The following is an 18,315-nucleotide window of genomic DNA, read 5'->3' as shown; positions in this document are numbered from 1 at the left end:
TAAATGTTCTGGTATTATGGGAGAAAGTAAACAGTCTAGGAGTATTTCCACTTCCTAGAAGGGATGAGAATACATGCAGCACTTTCACACATGTTTTTTTCAATCCTCTGTTCACTCTTATTGGCGGCTTTTGAACCTGTTGTAATTTCGCAGCAGCATCTCTGGGTTGGTGTGCAGTAGCAATCCTGTTCAGACGGATCTGTTTGTCAGCTTCTGCACTGGCTTTTTTCTGCCCTTCTCTGTTCTCTTACACAACTTCTTTTCTTGGTTGTTGCTATAGACTGACTTGTGATCAACATAGCTGGAACTATCATATATCCCAGCACCTGGGGGGGAATGTTTCAGTAGCATACAACATACATATTAGCCTGGTGTTTAGCTCGGAGTATTTTATGCTTCCAGTGCCCTTTCACATAGCTCTGACTCCTCTTTCTGTAGCTTTTAATGCTCCTGTGCACTTGCTTACCTTTAGTTTGCAAGGGAACAGAAGTTACTACTTCACTGCTCGCTGCATCCTTCCTGAAATACAACCAGAGCTCTGAAACCTTCATGATGCTGATGGAAGCTGCTTAAGTCCTACTCTGTTGCTTAGGAGTTTTCAGACACTTTCCAGTGTTGTCATGGATTATAAAAGCAGCCAACCAACATCCAGCAGTGTGGTTGCAGCTGAGCTAATAACTCTGACTTCTAAACCCCCTTGTGTAGCCTGGTGTAGCGCTGTCTTCGTGTTGAATTATTTCAGTTAAGTTTGTAAGATATGGAATTGCATTGCATTGTCCAGTAGTTCCTTGTATCAGCTCTAGAGCCTTCCATAAACTATAGATGAAGTATTTTAGCTTACATTAAAAGGGGTGGCTGTTGCTCAGGAGACTCAGAAAGTGTCAGATCTTGATTCTGATAGGTCTGCTTCATATTAAAGCTGTTCTGAGATGGAGTGGGTTGAGGGACACTTGAGTAACCAGGTTTGTTGTGTTTTAGTGGGAAGTTTGCGAGGTGCTCTTTTGCAGAGTGTTGCAGGGGTACAGCGTGCTGCCTGTTGGTGGTGGATGACTCTTGCGTGTGGGTAATCTTAGCTTTTTCTGTCCCATCTGTTCCGTCGCATGGGCAGGGCTTCATTCAGGTGCATGAGGGTGGAGTATAAATGGGGGCTGTGTTAATTGCTACTTGCAGAGCGCAGCGTACGAGGTGTGAGAGACAGTCACAAGGATGTCAAGGAGTTTGTGTGTGTCCTGTACTGTTGTTTCACAGGAGTCCAGCCTAAGGGTCTTCCAGGAATCATAAGTGGTGTTCTAGGACTCAGTTTGGTCTTCTGTTATTTTAACAGTGCTGATTAAAATAATTAATCTCTTTGGTGCTGTTTCTTGGGAAACTTTAGGAAGTGCAAACTGTATCCAGTGCTTGTGTCCAGCTTAATAGCTTTGACAGCATAGAAAACCTCCACAGCCAATTGTGCTGGTCTGTCTTAGCCTGACTCTGATCTCTGATGTTCTTGATGGGCTGGGATTCTCTGGAAGGATATAAATTCATGTACTCTACTGACTCAGTGCAGGCCCAAAGCTAGAATCCCTTTTTGTTTGAATAGGATGGAACAGAACTATAACTCTGAAATTTGTTCTCCTCTCTGTTCTACAAGGGCATATTGGACACAGGAATAAAAAATCTGTTCTGAGTTTTTCAGAGAAGGGGAGTTAGCTTGTCTGAAGCTGTTAACAGTTGGAACATTCAGATATGTATTTGTGGTCTTGGTTGTTACGTGTAGTGACATATTTAATGAATTGTTTCTTTCGGTTTTGAGATAGGTCTGGGACAGTTGACTCACCGAATTAGAGCAGTGTGAGGTGGCATTCCTGGAAACGGATCTTTTGTAATAAATGGTCCTGAAATCTGTATCATGAGCAAACAATGTCATAGCATGGACCACATGATTTCTTTTGACCGGCACCTGTGAATATCTCATTCGCTGTTTCATCCAGTAGCACAAGCTGCGTCTTGGCTTTCTCGCTGTTCTGTAGAGCTATTTATTTTCTTCCAGAATGTTTTTCTTGTGTTTACTGTGCTTGGGGTTTTCTGTGAAGCAGATATTTCCAAACTCTTGGTTTTCTGAAACGTCGGCTGCTTAGTGATGTGAACTCGGGCATTAACTGTATGAGAGGCTGGGAGAATGCAAGGTGCAAGATAATAAGAGGGTTTTTCCCTCCAGAGGGAACAAGCATTGTCTGAAGGATTTCAAAGTGGATTTAGTATTTGTCACTGATGCAGTGATCTGGTTGAAGCAACGTGTAATTTTCAGAGTAACGTTTTGAGAGGTGAGCAGCTATAGGAATGTGAATAGGGAATAAAGACAGAGGGAAAGTGGTAATTGAGTCAGTGGTGGGTACAACCCTGCATCGTTGTGAACCACGGGAAGTGTTCAGGAGACCGCTCTGTAGCATGAAGACGGGGTACAACCCTTTTTGTCCTTCTCAGGAGGACCTCGCGGAAAGACTTGTTGGACTGAGTTCATTGGTTCTACCTGCTGTGCTGTTGGCACTGGAAATAACCCTTGGAAATACCTGTCTTTTGAACAGATATGAAGTTTGCAAGCCAAGTGGGGATGGCTCGGAGTGTGTTACTCTCTGTGTTTACTTTCGGGAAAAGACAATGAGGCAATCCAGCAGTACTTCAGGGACCATACTCTTTGGTCAGCCACTATTAATATCTGTGCCGAAACACAAGCTCACTGTGGATCACTTGTACAGCGTGGTTTTGGAGCAGATCAGGTAAGTCATGTCTGTACCTTTTGAATCCCATGCAAAGTTCTAGTGGTCACTTATTCAAATACACTGTAATAGGATTACTGCACCCTTGTTAACAGGATGAGTTTTCCTGCATTTGTGTGTGGCATATAACCCAGGATTTGCATTGTGTTAGTGCTGAGAGGCCCCAGGGATATTTCAGGGTTTTTTTGGGCTCTCTGAAAGCAGGCTGTAAGATAACGCTGGTGGCAGTCACAAGGGAAGCAGTCTGCTTGATGTTCCAAAACGGATGAGGAACAGAGCTCAGGCCATGTTTTCAGGACACTCAGATGGGGCCAGTGTAACTTATTTTTGCCTTTCCCTGTCTACTGCCAGCAAAATTTGGAACAAGGAGTGAGAACAGACTTCCTGAGTTGTTGTTTGACTCATTCTGAGAGCCCTTGGCCTGTAAACGGTGCTGTACAGGATGGGTTCCTGCTTGCATGAGTGGGATTGGACAGCAAGGACTGGTGCTGGAGAGGGACACTGTTGTTCTGAGGTACAGCTTCAGTATGATTGTGTGACAAACACATTCCCTCTCTTTAGCCGCTACGTGAAACTCCCCTTGGCACAAGAATACTGTACCCCCTGCCCAGACAAAGGAAACTGCAATGGCTCCAACGGTGTAGTTGAAGGTAAAGTTTCAGCACTTAAAGCTTTTTATTAGCATTTGGTTTGTGCTCTGTGTTTGGCCTAAGCTCTAGCAGGTTGCTTTTTCACAATGATTAAGCCATACTATTGCGTAGAACTTCTGCACAGCGTGGGGAAAACTCTTGTAGGCAGTTTTCCTTCCCAATAAGATCAGATGCCAGTGAACAGCAGCAGAAAAAGGTCCTTGTTTGCCTGTTAGGTGTTCAGGTGCCTCCCTCCAGAGGCAACTCCTTTCCTAATGCCCTTTGAAAAGTGATAAAAACTAGCCTGTCAGGGCACAAAACCAAACTGTGGAGGAATGAAGTGGAAATGGTATTATCTGTTCATGGACCTGGAATCACAAGGTCTCCTAAGTTAGATGCTTTCAAGGAAGCTTTTAACACTGATGGCAAATGTGTGTTTCCCTTTTTGTTATGAAGTGATTCACTTGTACTGCTGTGAGAATAAGAGCTGGAGCAAGTTAAATGGGGAAAAAAATCTGCCCATTTTTCCAAAGAATGGAAATAACTTTTCTGGAGACATCTGTAAAGATACCCAACGGTGTCCTTGCTCATCTTCTCTCAAGGTGTTTATTAGGGTGTACTCTAGAAGGTATGATTTGTTAACTGCCACAACCTGAGCACTCTGCATTGTGTCCAATACTGGGGTATAAAACCCAGCACATTGTCTGGCATCTACTAAAGGAAGAAATACAACTTAGGATGTAGTGATTGGCAAGTGCAGACTTCTTATTCTGTGTCTTTCATTACTTCCTAAGTAATGGGGTGTATGTCATAACAGGCTTGTGCAAACAGCTGTCAGTGTGAGGTGTCAACCTGAACATTCCCTGCATCTCCTTAATGTGCTTGTTTTAAATTTTGCCAGGTGACATTGAAGAGATGGAGCATCAGGATGGTGGACAGGAAGGCAGGGAGAAGATGGTAGAAGCTGATGCCTGCCACTCCGAGGGCTGTATGCAGATCGAGTCAGCAAGAGACCTGCAGCCTTGCAAGAAGCAGTATTTCACTTTTAGCCTTGTGAATTCCTCTGGGACCTCCGAGATAAACTCCATTGTAGAAGGGAAAATCTTAAAACTAAATGGTGATTATTGTCTTGCCACCTTTTTTTCTTCCTTCTCCTTACAGCTTTGCAATAAATGTTTCTTCTTTCTTGCAGCTTTTTCTGCAGTTGCTATTGACTGGGATTCTGACACACGAAGGCTACTTTTTGATGAGCAGGAGGCACAGGTTGCAATATGCTCTTTTCATAAATCTATATGCAACTCTGTATAGTACTTAAAAGATTACTGTGAATGGTGAAATGTAGGTGTAGCTTCCTTTGTAAAAATTGGAGTCACCAGCATGAGACATGTTTGCTTAAAATCTTTTAGTGATAAGGTCTATAGAACTATAATTGCTGATATGTTTCCTGTGTGTTCTGAAACACAGAGGTTTTAGTTTCAAAGCTGAGTAGTCCCTACTCCACTCAACAAACCAGACCCCAGAAGGCTCAAAAGAAATCTGAAACCAAGTGCATGGAGCCTAGCAGAAAGCTCAGTATTCTCTCTGTGAGGGTTCTGCTGGATCCTGTTTTGTAACAGAATAACATTTTGTTACTCTTAAGCCAAAAAAATCCTGAACCCCACTGACTTAGAAGTAAGAAATACTGTATTTTCTCTCAGGGACTGTTGGTGGCAGAAGAAAGGAGAAGACGATTGTGTGGATGGGGGAGGGAGGGCAGAGATAGACATGCTGGCGAAGGTGAGCATGTTGCTTTTCATGATGCAAGGATTCAGGTCTGTGTGGAATTGAATAAAACATGTATCTCTTTCACTAGGCTTTTGAAAAACATGGCAGTATGTTACAACCTCAGAAGAAGAAAGCCGTGGTAGCCCTCAGAGACTGCATAGAGCTCTTCACTACTATGGAAACCCTTGGTGAACATGACCCATGGTAAGAGCCTCTTTTTGCCTCTGACGTGAATTGTAAAATGCCCAAGCTATTAGAGTTCACAATATTTGTCATGGGATTCTGATAACTTCCCAGGTCTGTCCTTCTGTCTCCATCTGTGAGAAGTGATCAGTTCTGTAATGTCATTGACTCGATGAGCTGCAGACAGGGGTTAATTAAAAAAAAAAAAAGTGGCACTGGGCATGTAGCTGCCAAAAACCAGGCTGTTTTTAATTCTCTACCATGAGTCTGTCTTCCAGACAGTGTCAGAGGAAGCAGTTGTGGTAATAAAGTGTGAAAGTGTGTGGCTACCTTACGGTTTAGCCCTGTGTTATTTCTAGCTTGAACCAGTCCCAAACTGTTCCTGACTCTACTAGAACCCCCTAGTCCAGAGGGGCTGGGCACAGCAGGCTCTTAAGTGACCAAAATACGACTGCTGTGTGTGCAGAAGATCTTTGGAGGTTGTGTCCTAGCTGTGTAAGAAAATAACTTAGTGTAGTAGGTGATTGTTTATTACTAAGTTCTAATCACCTGCTATGGATGTGTTTGCAACTGTTACCCTGTTTGAGCTGCATCGAGTGATAATAAAGAAGTAACGGGACCTTTAAAACTTTCTTTTAAATTTACAAAATTGATTTTAATCTTTGTACAATGTTCAGTTATTGTGTTTGGCAGAGGATGTTTTGCCTGTAAAGTGAAAAGGAATTGGGGTTTGGAAACCTCAGAGGAAATGTGTTCACCTGCCTATCGCATGAGCCAAAATGCCTTCTATAAAGCAGGGACTGTGCTTTGTAACTGAGGCATCTTCTAAGAGAAGGCCGGAAGCTTTCCCTTTAATGTTGTTTTTCATTTCCTTGTCTGTTACTCCTTCCTCAGGTACTGCCCTAACTGTAAGAAACATCAACAGGCCACAAAGAAGTTTGACTTGTGGTCTTTGCCCAGGATTTTGGTAGTGCATTTAAAACGCTTCTCCTACAGCAGATACTGGAGGGATAAACTTGACACTGTTGTGGAATTCCCTATCAGGTAGGATCCTTCCTCATGCTAGGAAGATCTTGAAGAATCTGATCAAGAGAAATGTACTTCTGATGTTACTGTTGGACGGACTTGTTATTAAAGCTGTAACCGGAACAGCTCTGTCTTTGGGTTTGAACTGCAAGACAACAGGCATGAGTTGAGTTGGTGTGGGAGGTTTTTTTTTGTTGTTCCTTACAACTTCTGTCTCAGTTGTCATGCTTACACAGAAACATGCTGAACTGTCTCTTACTCAACACCTCCCTCTAAGTCTTTTGGCAGCACTTAAAGTGTTTAGCAGGACCTGCCCTGTGAGGGAGGGGTAATGTGTCTGGTCTATATGCTAATAACACCTGGCCGCGAGCAGCAGAGCGCAGTACTTCTCCACCAGTGCTGCCAGCTTGCAGAGCTTCACTGGTGTCATGCATCACTCTTTAAAAAGTGCTGGTTGCTGGTGTACCGAAACTTTTTGATTTCCTTCCAGGGGCTTAAACATGTCCGAGTTTGTCTGCGACCCAAAAGCTGGCTCATATGTGTATGACCTCATTGCAGTTTCCAATCACTATGGAGCCATGGGAGTTGGCCACTGTGAGTAACTGCTTCTCTGTCCTTTGCGTGCAAGGAAATAGGCAGATGGGCCCCGGGGGGGGAGCTCTGCATGTTGGAAGCGTGCAGCAGCTGTCAGCAAGGGTGTCTAGTCCAAAACTTACCTGTATTCTGTCTGCAGGTGAATATCATATTGGGAGGTAATGTCCTTCCGGTTAGGGTTTACAGAGCAGCTTGGCAGATAGTGTAGTTTGTTGCTCCCTGGAGTCTGACTGATGCCAGTGGTACCTTGGTTAGTAGTCACTGGACTATTAGAGACGTGTGATCGTTGTTCTGCAATTTGCATGAAGTCAAGGCTTTTCAATACCGAACATGAAATTGTGGAAAGGAGCTTCTTACTGGAGAGTCCTGGAGAGTGTGGTCAGTGTGTGCTGCCAGCTCCAAGACTCGGCTCTCGCCCTGCAGCATGCCACAGCGCAGCCCTTTGTCCAGCGTGGGTGCAGCCTTGCAGCTGGACTTTATTCCAACTTCGGTTTTGAGTCAGATCCATCATCAACAGAAAACTTCTCTTTCATGTTGAAAACTGAAAATGCAGAGTCTTAATCTGTGAGTTTGGTGGCTCAAGGCTGATGATTTTTATCCTAAGCTTCTTTACCCTATGTCTCAGCTATCAGGGATGAGTCTGGTGTGTGGAGCATGCTTCTAGACTAGTTGGACCAGCTGGCATGTTTTAGATGATGTATATATTGGGAAACTTGTTTTGAGTAGTTAATGTCAAAGCTAGCTGCTTGCCTTCTCTGCACACTCAGTCTTCAGCATTGCTAGTGCAGCGCAGCTGGTGTGGTGCTACCTACCAGTCTTCCCCAGAGCACTGAGCTGCAATTTCTTCTCCTGACAGACACTGCCTATGCAAAGAACAAGGTGAATGACAAGTGGTACTACTTCGATGACAGCAGTGTGTCGGTGGCTTCGGAAGACCAAATAGTGGTGAGTATTTGGCCTGAGGCCAGAGTTTGTACTCTTAAGTGTGGTTCCCAGCATTGGCTGTTACATTTCCAGCCAAGCTGTGTGGATACTGTGTTCAGTTTTGGGCCCCTCACTATAAGGACATTGAGGGGGAGTGGAGCTGGTGAAGGGGCTGGAGAACAAGCCTTATGAGAGGCTTCTGAGGGACCTGAAGGAGGCTGAGAGGGAAGAACTCATCGCTGTCTGCAACTCTCTGAAAGGAGGTTGTAGTGAGGTGAGTGCTGGTCCCTTCTCCCAAGACAAGAAGAAACGGCCTCAAGTCGCACCAGAGCAGGTTAAGATTAGACATCAGGAAAAATTTCTTTGAAAGGGTTCTCGGGCACTGAGCTGCCCAGGGAGGTGGTTGAGTCCCCATCCCTGGAGGTGTTTAAAAAATGGGCAGATGAGGTGCTCAGGGATATCGTTCAGTAGTGGACAAGTACGGTTGGACCTGATCTCAAAGTTCTTTTCCAACCAAACAGTTCTGTGATTCTGTGATTGTGAGATGGGTTTTCTTCTTTGTTTGGTAGACAAAAGCTGCGTATGTGCTGTTTTATCAGCGCCGAAACGGTGAGGAACATCCTGGCCCGTCTCCTCCCCAGGAAGAGTGTGATGGCATGGATACCAACTAAAGATCACCTCCAGCGCTCGGCCACCACGCTAATGGTTGCTCTTCTAAAGCCATGCCTGAGGCATCTGAAAATTTTTCTTCCTTCTGTAGAGTCAAGCAGAATATCTGGCACTGAAAGATTCAGTGCCGGGGGTTGCAGAATAGCACTGGAGAGCCAGGAATAGGTGCTGCCACTTTGGTTTTTAGAGGCCAAAAATAATATATATTGGAGCTTCAATAAAGTCCTTTTTAAAATCTGGCGGAGCTGTGTGGCGAGAGGCAGGCGTCGGGGCTGAGCTGGGGCTTGTAGCTGGGATCGGGGAGAGGGCAGCCTGAGTTGGAGGCCAGGTCATAACGGAGCCTCCTGGAGGAGTGTGGTAGGTACGATTCCGTGAATCGGCATGAGGGCTGCCTGTGTCAGGGAGGCTTGCAGCACCCTTTCTGGAAGCTCCTGTCAAATCTTCGTACATCTGGCCTGTCTGTTGCAGTTGCTGCCATTGTACCATGGTCCCCTTGCTAAGTAGAAAACGTTTCTCTCATGTGTCTTTTCATTGATGCCTTTGAGGTTCTTTAGGGCAGTTTTGACTCCGCCTTTTTCATGTGAGCACTGAATCCTCTACTGTAGGAAGCTTCACTGGAAGCCAGTCATACCTGCCTGTGGTGTGGGGTGTGTGCAGGCTGATCCACACAGGATACAGCTGTTCTGGCTTGGGCTCCTAGTCTTCTGCAGAGAAAGTATCCATAAGGTTGGTGATTTCTTGTCCTCTCCATCCATGTCCTGCACTCCTCACTTCCAGGCCGCTCTATAAGCACTTTCATGCCTCCACCACTTCAGTAGTTTGTGCAGTGGCAGCATTTTTATCCCTTTTGCTCATTTGTGACTCCTTGGAGCTTTTCCTCTGACAAAGCTCAGCTCTGTGTCCCCAGAGCTGTCACCTGTAAGGATGGCAGCCCAGTGCAATGGATTGTGTGAGTTTTCAGCCTTTTCTCTTGCGATTTCTGTTTTTCTAGGCTGCTCTTGCAGCCTTTCTCCTCCTCCCTTGACGGCTGCCCTTTAGATCCCTCACCCCATCATCTTCTGCAAGGCTGCAGGTGTGATGGTCCTATCTGAGGTCTCTCTGCCTGAGCTGTTCAGTAGTTCTGCTCCATCCTTTCAGCACAGCAGGAAACCCTCTGCCCTCTGTCCTCCTTTACAGTCTGCGTTACTTGTAGGACTCAAGTCCAGCTTTCTTCTTGAATGAGGATTCCTCTGAGCACTAGATAGATCAGTCCTCAGTGAACAACTGGTCTCGTGAAAAATGGGAAAAATTTAGAACCTTAGTCTGTTTTTTAGGGAAAGATCTGGCTCAAGGTGGAAAGCCACACAGGAGGGTTTTTTCTTCTTGGAGCCAAGTACATTGGCAGAACAAAAGGCTGAGACAGGCCGCTAGAGCGCACGCTTGCAGCTGCTTGGTTCTCTGTACACACAGTCCCTGTGGCTTCGTTGCTGACCGTCACCTCTGGTGGTCAGCGTAACAGCCGTCATCCTTTTGACTCCAAATATGTCAGCTGATCTTCCTTTCTGCAGCTCTCAACAGCCCAGAAGGGAATTGTGCCCATCCCTGTGCCATCCCCGGGCCCTGGCAGGCAACAGAGAGGAGGAGGGAGGGCTGCCTCTAGCTGCCACGCTTGTATTATGATCCTCTTCTGCGGAATTTTGCTTTTAAAACATTGAAATTGGGTGTTGGAGATCAGAATTGCTTAACTGCTTTTGCTGTTCTGGTTTGGGGGGGTTGTTTGGGATCTTTATAACTCTTAATATCGGTTTTATTTTTGTCTTGTTACTGAGGGAAGCATCCAAAAAGTAATCTTTAAGCTGTAGCACTGCACTGAATTACTCTGATCAGCATTGTTTTGTTCATTTTACCCTCAAAGAAAATCATGTGGGCATTCCAAAATGGGGAAGAGAAGAAAAGGAAGGGGAGTAAGAGACTTTTCAAAGTGAAAAATCAATATGAAACAGCCTTTGTTCTCCTCTTCAATTTCTGTGCTGACACAGAAACACGTTGGTGGGGCTAAATCTCCAGTGCTCAGATGCTGAACAGACTCTGTTATACTGCAGAAAAAGTGTCCCAGCTCTTACTTTCTCTGCCTCTGAGCTGCTGGGCTTCAGCTGGTGTGTGTGTGCTGTACTACCAGACCTGTTTTTTAGACTAGCACTTTGTAAGTGGCTGGCTCTGTTGTATGAAGAGGAAAATTAAAGAGTGGTTTGCACTGAAACCGGCTTTCGTTGTGTTTTCAGCTTTTGCTACGTGACCACTGCTGGTCCTGGGGGCTCCTGGTGTTCCAGGAGCTCTTTCAGCTGCGGGAGGGTGAGTCCTGCGGAGCCAGTGGTGATTTGGGAGAGGAGTTTGGTGTTAGCTGGTGCCTCTGAGGGTGAGAAGAACCTTAATGCAGAGCAGCAGGTGTGAGCTGCGCTGCGAGGTGCAGCGGGAGGGAGGGAAAGCTAAGTGGCAGCTTTGGAAGGCAGAGGGGTTTGGGTATTCTGCGTTCCATTGCATGGTTTAGCGTTTGATAGGAATGGTTGGACTTGATGATCCGGTAGGTCTCTTCCAACCTGGTTGTTCTATGATTCTATGAAAAGGGGAGGGAAAAATAACCTGAAACACCAGTTGTGGTGTTGGCATTCAGGAAAGAGGTCTTGGAGGCAGAGAACCATCTCCGAGCTAAGAGGAGATCTTGGTAAGAGCAGGAACCAGGCTCGGTCTCCTCAGTTCCTGCTTTGAAGAGGGTGGGCAATGTCACCCCAAAACAAAGGGCTTGGAATAGAGGGGTGTGTGTGAAATAACAGCTGCAGAGTAGGGAAGAGCTTTTGTTTAGGAAGCATTTCCCCAGGTTAGAACTCTTCAGTCTTATGAAGTTTTAAGTGCCTTAGCTCAGGCAGCCTTGCTCTTTCTGTACTAGAACTTTAAGGTCTTTTCTCCAGCTTACAATTCGCAGTGAGAGAAACAGAACTCCAGCTAAGAACTCACACTGAGAGCTTTTAGCTCAAATACGACATAGTCCTGTGGCTCAAATCACAGTTTGGTCATGGCAGTTCTGAGCAGGGTGTTTTCTTTTTATTCTCAGCCTTGCTAAGATACATTATAGAGTTTTAAGTAACATATTTATTTTCAAATGACTTTGACAAGAGAGAAAAGCATATTCTCAGATTCAGAAGATGGAGGTCTGGAGTTCTTCCTTAAACATGCCTTCAAAATGGAGATCTTTTGCCATGAGCTCCTCTTCTACATCTTCCAAGGCCCACTGATGATCAGTCAGCTCTAGAGCTTCCCACTCAGTCTGCGTTGATTATAAACAGAGAGAGAGAAAGGAAGGCAACGCAGTATTAAAGGAGTTAGACAAGAATTATGCAAAGCAACGTTTACCTCAACCACTGCAACAGAAACCTGACAATCCTGTTGGTCAATACAAGTACATAATAGTAATAAGAGAAATTATCTGCTTTTTGAAACCCCTCTACCCTTCTGGAATAGTTCATCTCTTCTAAAAGAGCCCTCTCTAGAAACACAGCCCGTTGTGTTCAGGGTGATAGTGCTTTGTGATCAGCTCTTAAGTTCAGAGGCATTTGATTAAAACCAGTTAAAGGCCAAAAACTTTGCAACTGATCTCAGACTTGCTGTGCCTCCCTAGGGCTGTGAAAGGTAGAGGCTGTCTAATAAGCAAGTGCCTGTAGAGACTTAATTAGGAGAACTTCAAGAGTCAAATCCTGACAGATTTTCAGTTGAGCTGACTTGATTTTCTTCCCCACGTTCCATCATGTTCCTGCTGCACAACTTTTTGGAATCCAGCTTCTGCTTCGGAACTAGATCTCAAGGGAAAGAGAAAATCTTCCTCTGCAAAAGCAGCATGGGAATTCAGCTTTTGTATCAGGAATAACTAGCTAATCAGGTTTCTTTCAGTTGTCAGCTCTAATTTTAGGATCAGGAATTCAGAGCAATTCCCTTGCTTGCTGCAGGGAGAGGCCAAGTTACATTTACCCTACGACCGTGTAAGTTGACATCAAAGAGGCTTGTGGGTGGCGATACCTTAAATGCTTTGTTAGTATCCGCCGGCATGGCCATCGCTGCCCCTGTCATTTGTTCTTGCATCACCCTAGACTGATCTGCGGCTGTAAAAGAAACAAGAGGTTCATTTTTATTTGTCTCACTTAAACAGCTTTTCTTGGAGTGTGATGCCGACAGGCTGCTTTCTAGCTACAGGGGGATGAGCTTTCAGGTCCCTTCCAACCCAAACCATTCCCTGATGGGAAGGAAAGGGTGGCTTAACTACTATGAGCAGGCACCCAAGGACTGCGCAGAAGGGACTCACTGCAGGTGATGTCAAACCTGGCCGGTGGAGAGCAACCTCACAGGAGTGAGAGAGGCTTTCAAGAGCTTTCTGGCTGGAAATTTAGAAATCCTTCCCCAACCACCCTCAGAGCTCATCCCATGGAAGGAGAAGCCAGCTCTTTCACAGACATGACAGTGTCTTACCATTATCTTGGCCCAGGATGAGAGTATAAATACTTCTGAGTCCAAACACGTTCAGGAAGTACCAGGAAGCAGAGCTCACCCTGATAAATCGGAACAAGCACAGTTGATTTCAGTTCAAAGCTGGCTTGTGATCTCATTTCAGAAGCATGCACGGACCATTCAAGGGTTATTAATGCATTCAACATTTTCCAAGTGAACATTCAACCTTGTTTGCCGAGGTTACAGGCTTACCAGGACGCATCCAAGGTGAGCAGTTCAATCCCCTGCTGCAACATTGGTTTAAAACGCAGCGTCAGAGGAAACGGCACCTTTGCTGTGGGATAGAAAAAAAGAAAGCCCAGTTTCAGAAAGTGACACCACAAAACTGCAGAGCCAATGCCAAAGGCAGCATATGTTCCTTCTGTTAAATCGGATGTAGTCTGAACACAGTGCACACAACAAATGTACTTCTGAAAAAGCTATTTTTATTTTAGCACGAAAAGACGTTTTAAAAGTTAATCCGATGGCCAAACTATCACAGGTATCGTTTCAGTGACTGCGAAGGGGAATATCTGTTGTTAAGGAAACAGCAGCCCATACGCAGTAAGGAAAAAACAATCCAGAAATGTGAATTTAAGGAAGTATTTGTGATGTGTACACACTGCACTGCACGGGGAAGAATTGCCTGGACAGGTTCAGAGGAAACCCCACGGTATCAACTTAAAGTCTAGGCTATTTTAATGAATTTAGATATTCTTTTCACCACTACATTTGTTCTTGAATGCATGAGCTATTTTCTTTGTGACCACAGCCAGTGGTCTGAAAACCATTTTCCCTCCTTTCCTATGGGGGAGGCAAATTGAGGCAGTTCACAGAGGAACAAAGCTGATGCAGCCCAGACCCTCGAGGGCATCAGCAGGAACAGGGCCAGAGCCACAAGCTGTGTTACCCAGACACTTACTCGTGACAAATCCTGAAAAGGTCATGTTGATCCAACCACCGATGAGGATCATAGGCAGAACGTTGGTTACATTCCCTTTCATCATATCTGTCAGCATGGTAGGGTCTGCAATTCAAAGGTTTGATGTAAAGCAGCAGGTTATCACAATAAAGGGAAACAAGAAATACTTCATCAATGTCAACTATTTTAATTACAAATCTGCATGAGAGAGAGGAGTCCTACCCCGCTGCCTATTCCATATCCATTATTTTCCATTGTTTTAAGATACTTTGGAAAATGAGATGAGCACCCTGAAAGGGTCTTGGGTTGTCTGCTGTGTCTGTGCTTGACCCCATCCCCTGCTCCAGATCTCTGAACTTGCCAGATCCCTCTGTGAACCAATTTCATTAGAAAGGGACAATGAACTACCCAGCTAATTTGCTGCTGAGGTCTTTAGCCATGTTAATTAATTAGGACAGAGAAGGTCCTGCAGGAGGTTGTGCAACAAGCTGACAAAGGACAGGAATGAGAGCAGGACTTCCATTTCTGGCAGCCCCAAGGTGGCTGTGGGCTGCGGAGACGCTGCAGGCAGCTGGAGGCTGAAGTGATGCAAAATGAAGTGACCCAGCACATTGCTACCGGAGAGAGGGATCTCACAATGTCTGCCCTGCCCAGTACCCAGCTGTGCACCCCACTCCTTCCCTCACGCTCCCCGAGCTCTTTGGGAAATTGATTTGCCTCCCTACCTCGACAGGAAACTGCGCTTCTGCCCAGCTATGTTTGTGGGGCCTTAACATACCTGTCATTGGTGAAGGGGGCACAACCTTTCTTTTTGTTTTCTTAAAAAATCCATCCTCTGGGTTGTTAAAATAATATTTCCGGGTCAGAAATGACTGAAAACAAAGAGAGACAGTGCCAACACCGTAAGAAATAAAAGGACAGAAGCATTAGTTCTTGCTCAGATATGCAGATATGAGCTCTTTTACAACACATCCTCCTTTCTCAGAGAGCCCCTGTGCTCTAAAGCTCCTCCCTTCTGTGCTGCTCTGGATCCAGAGCACTAGCTCTCTGGCTTTCTAAAATTCTTAAAATAATTCTGAGAACTCTCTGAAGAATCCACATCGATTAAAGAGCATTTAGCACTTTATGCAGAGTTCTTGCATCAGACTTTTTCACTCCCCCGAGCCAACTTGTGGATTCCATGACACACGTACCTGGCAGCAACTGCGCCGAGGTGAGCGACTCTATTTCAGCACAGCAAACGTTACAGCTCACGCTGAACGACTCCCTTGTTACCCCGAGCTTTGTTTCCCAGCAGATACTAGACACAACAGTTTGGACGCAGTCTTCATTTTAGCGTGCAGTTGAAACGCCAAGTGGAAGCTAACACTGATTCAAGGGAGAGACGCGTGCAGTGGCCGTGTGTCCAGGATTCCGAAGCATCCGCTACCGACAGCGCTGGCTGGCAGACCCAGCCGGGCTGCCTGATCCACCAGCCTCGTGCCTGGTATCCCAGACCTCCTCTCCCCTCCGGCACTCCGCTAACACCGCCTCTGGCTTTGTGCACGGTTCCCAGTTATCCTCCGTCCAGCACAGAGCTGTTCACGCATCCCCTTACCTGCTTAGGAATGTATTTCCCGTTTTCCCGAAGGACTCTGCTGCGAATCAGGACTTGGCTGCAAAAGAGACACGGGGTATTAGCAGCAGGGCTGGGGGAACCAGGGGAGCCAAGGCAGGGGGGAGATGGCAGGGGTGAGGCTGGGGGGACCAGGCCAGGGGAACCAAGGCGAAGGGGATGTGGCGGTGAGGAGGCCGAGGGTCCCAGGGAGCCAAGGTGGAGAGGAGACCACGGGGTTGTGCAGGAGCCAAGCCAGACGGGAGGCAGTGGGGATGAGGCCGGGGGTCCTGAGGGAACCAAGGCAGAGGGGAGACTGGGGAGTGCTAGGCCGAGGGATCCCAGGGGAGTGAAGGCAGAAGGGAAGTGGTCGAATCGTAGAATCACCAGGTTGGATAAGACCCACCAGATCATCGAGTCCAACCATTAATTAGGCCAGAGAAGGTCCTGCAGGAGGTGGGGTCCTGGGCTGGGGGGACTCAGGGGAGCCAAGGCAGGGGGGAGATGGCGAAGATGAGGCCGGGGGGACTCAGAAGAACCCAGGCAGAAGGGAAGCTTGGGGCCCTGGGCTGGGGGAACCCGGAGGAGCCAAGGCAGGGGGGAAGCAGCAAGAGCGAGGCCGGGAGTCCTGGGAAGCCAAGGCAGGGAGACCGAGGAGGGTGCCCCACTAGGGGTCCCGGGGAGCCGGGGGGAGGCAGAGCTGAGGGCCCCGGGGGTCCCCGACCTGTCGGACACCTGCTCCTGCGTGAGGCGCTTGTCGCTCTGCAGCAGGATGGACACGTAGTGGCGGATCATGCCCACGAAGAAGGTGATGAAGACGATGGGCAGCACCACCCACAGCCGGATGTTGGAGTCCAGCAGCAGCTCGGGTTCGCTCATCCTGACGGCGCCGCCGCCGCCGCGGCTGCCCCGGCTTCACTTCCGCTCCGGCTCCACTTCCGCTCCTCCCGCTTCCGCTTCCGGTCGGCGGGAAACTTGAGAGTGAGTGACGGGAGGCGCGGGCGGCGGAGGGAACCGGCATCGGCTCAGGGGGGGCCCCAACCCCAAACCCGCCTCGCCCTGGGGCTGCGGGGACCCGCGGGGGAGCCGGGAGGCGGCGGCTGGTAGGGAGAGGGGAGCGGTTGCGATTTCAGCTCGACTCGAGTTAAATTTCACCTAAATAATCGCGATTTTTGAAAGGCAGACAGAGTGTCTCTGCTATAGGTTGTTCTCCCAGGCACTATTCGCTCCTTGGAGGCGCTAACGCCTTGTGCTCAGGGCGATCTGTGCTGAGCAGGGGGGTGTTGTGAGAATTAATTGATAAGTTTTGCTGCAGCTGGTTTGGATGCTTAATTATCTTGTGGTATAAATCTGTTTTCATGTAAATCTGTCTGGTATAATATACAGACAATCTCCAGACGTGGATAAATAACCTGAAAGAACAAACACTCTTGTAGGGTTGCAAGAATTTATTGATGTGCTTAGTTGTCTAGCAAGACAACTTTTTTGATAGGAATGGTTGGACTCGATGATCCGGTGGGTCTCTTCCAACCTGGTTATTCTATGATTCTATGATTCTAAGACGTAGTTGTCTTAAGTCAAGAGATAACTTGAAGGGAGTCTCCACACACGGTTAGATAATCCAAAAAAATCATGACTATTCTTTGAAGATTTATATGGTTCTTTGTCTAAAGCTGGTATATATACCCACTGCTTTTGTAAGAGGTTATGCCTTTTTTTAGAAGGGCATCCCATTCAGCGCTGAATTGTAAAATAAAAATACTGCCTTTGCTTCAAAGACTTTGTTCTTTTTGATATTTTACCAGTGAATGAGTGTTTCTCATAGTGTTTTTCTCTAATCACCTCTGTTTGCAGTCTCTCCCCATCTCAAATGCAAGGTCAGCCAGAGCTGGCTCCAAAGCTCCAAATTAGCAAGAGATTTGACTGTTGTGAAGTCCATAATAATGTTAAAATGAGTCCTTGGAAAGTCATAGAATGTGTATAAGATTTCTGGGAAAATTTATCCACGTGCACAGAAGTGGGAAATCCATCCTGTCCCAGCTCATCTCCAGGCACAGAATTGATGGAGATCGCTCCCTCGCTTTGCCCAGGCCTGATAAAGGCTGCTCGCTTTCTCAAACGAGTCTTAAGAGAGTTTTATTTGCTGGCATTTTTGGTACCACAGGGAGGTGAGCGGGTGCTGCTGGCATCCTGAGCTTCTGGCAGTAGCTGCAAGGAAGAGAGGGCAGCCCAGGAGCAAACCCCGGGCTGGGAGAGCTGCCAGGGGCTTCTCAAGCCTTTTCTTTTGTAATTGTTCCTCTCTGATATTGTGCTGGTGCTGGAGGAGGAGAGGCTGGATGTCAGCCGGCTTTTCTTTGAGCAGTTTCGCTTTCTGGAGCATTTCTCTTCCCTATTCACTCTACGTTCCAGATTTGCTTTAAAAAGCTGGAATTAAAGTTATGGCTCTTGCACTCATCTTTTTCCTGCATTTTTACAGGCAACAACAAAGGGTTTGCTGCCATGTTTTCGAAAAGGAAATTATCAAAACCTGATGGTTCTGGAGAGAGCTACAAGAGAGACTTGCCAAGTAGGTGCTCAGGTGTAATCGTAGGGGGAGTGGAGACCTGATGGCAGAGGCAGGGGCTCCCAGGCAGGGCGAAGGCCAAAATGACAGCTTCAATAATGCTAATTTTTAATGACACTGTTGTTCATTGAACACTTTTTAAAATCACAATAAAACATCAATGCTGTAAGCAGTAT

At 46.7% G+C, this 18,315-nt stretch overlaps 3 protein-coding genes across 4 annotated transcripts in view; 2 read left to right on the top strand and 1 right to left on the bottom strand.

Moving 5' to 3' along the window:
• Positions 1–10,787, top strand: part of USP4 (ubiquitin specific peptidase 4) — a 32,406-nt gene extending 21,619 nt beyond the window's left edge. For both annotated transcript variants that reach the window (XM_069865552.1, XM_069865550.1), the window contains 9 exons: positions 2,568–2,759; positions 3,321–3,409; positions 4,290–4,505; positions 4,581–4,651; positions 5,241–5,356; positions 6,230–6,379; positions 6,852–6,955; positions 7,812–7,900; positions 8,449–10,787. In XM_069865552.1, coding sequence (XP_069721653.1) covers positions 2,568–2,759; positions 3,321–3,409; positions 4,290–4,505; positions 4,581–4,651; positions 5,241–5,356; positions 6,230–6,379; positions 6,852–6,955; positions 7,812–7,900; positions 8,449–8,550 — 1,129 coding nt within the window. In that variant the 3' untranslated portion in view covers positions 8,551–10,787. The remainder of the gene's footprint in view (positions 1–2,567; positions 2,760–3,320; positions 3,410–4,289; positions 4,506–4,580; positions 4,652–5,240; positions 5,357–6,229; positions 6,380–6,851; positions 6,956–7,811; positions 7,901–8,448) is intronic.
• Positions 10,788–11,604: 817 nt separating this feature from the next.
• Positions 11,605–16,513, bottom strand: EMC3 (ER membrane protein complex subunit 3). The gene is made up of 8 exons (XM_069866328.1): positions 16,301–16,513; positions 15,580–15,637; positions 14,761–14,854; positions 13,983–14,087; positions 13,274–13,355; positions 13,043–13,122; positions 12,596–12,678; positions 11,605–11,849 (listed from the first exon to the last, which is right to left on the bottom strand). Exons 1-8 carry the CDS (start codon positions 16,453–16,455, stop codon positions 11,721–11,723), a joined length of 786 nt encoding a protein of 261 aa, XP_069722429.1. The 5' UTR covers positions 16,456–16,513; the 3' UTR covers positions 11,605–11,720.
• A 23-nt stretch (positions 16,514–16,536) lies between these two features.
• Positions 16,537–18,315, top strand: part of FANCD2 (FA complementation group D2) — a 36,167-nt gene continuing 34,388 nt past the window's right edge. Inside the window, exons 1-2 of the mRNA XM_069866329.1 lie at positions 16,537–16,557; positions 18,053–18,142. Of these exons, the coding sequence (XP_069722430.1) occupies positions 18,076–18,142 (67 nt within the window). The 5' untranslated portion in view covers positions 16,537–16,557; positions 18,053–18,075. The remainder of the gene's footprint in view (positions 16,558–18,052; positions 18,143–18,315) is intronic.

The sequence above is a fragment of the Phaenicophaeus curvirostris genome, chromosome 11, assembly GCF_032191515.1.
Source record: "Phaenicophaeus curvirostris isolate KB17595 chromosome 11, BPBGC_Pcur_1.0, whole genome shotgun sequence".
Classification (NCBI taxonomy): Eukaryota; Metazoa; Chordata; class Aves; order Cuculiformes; family Cuculidae; genus Phaenicophaeus; species Phaenicophaeus curvirostris.
This window is presented reverse-complemented; position numbering and strand designations above follow the sequence as displayed.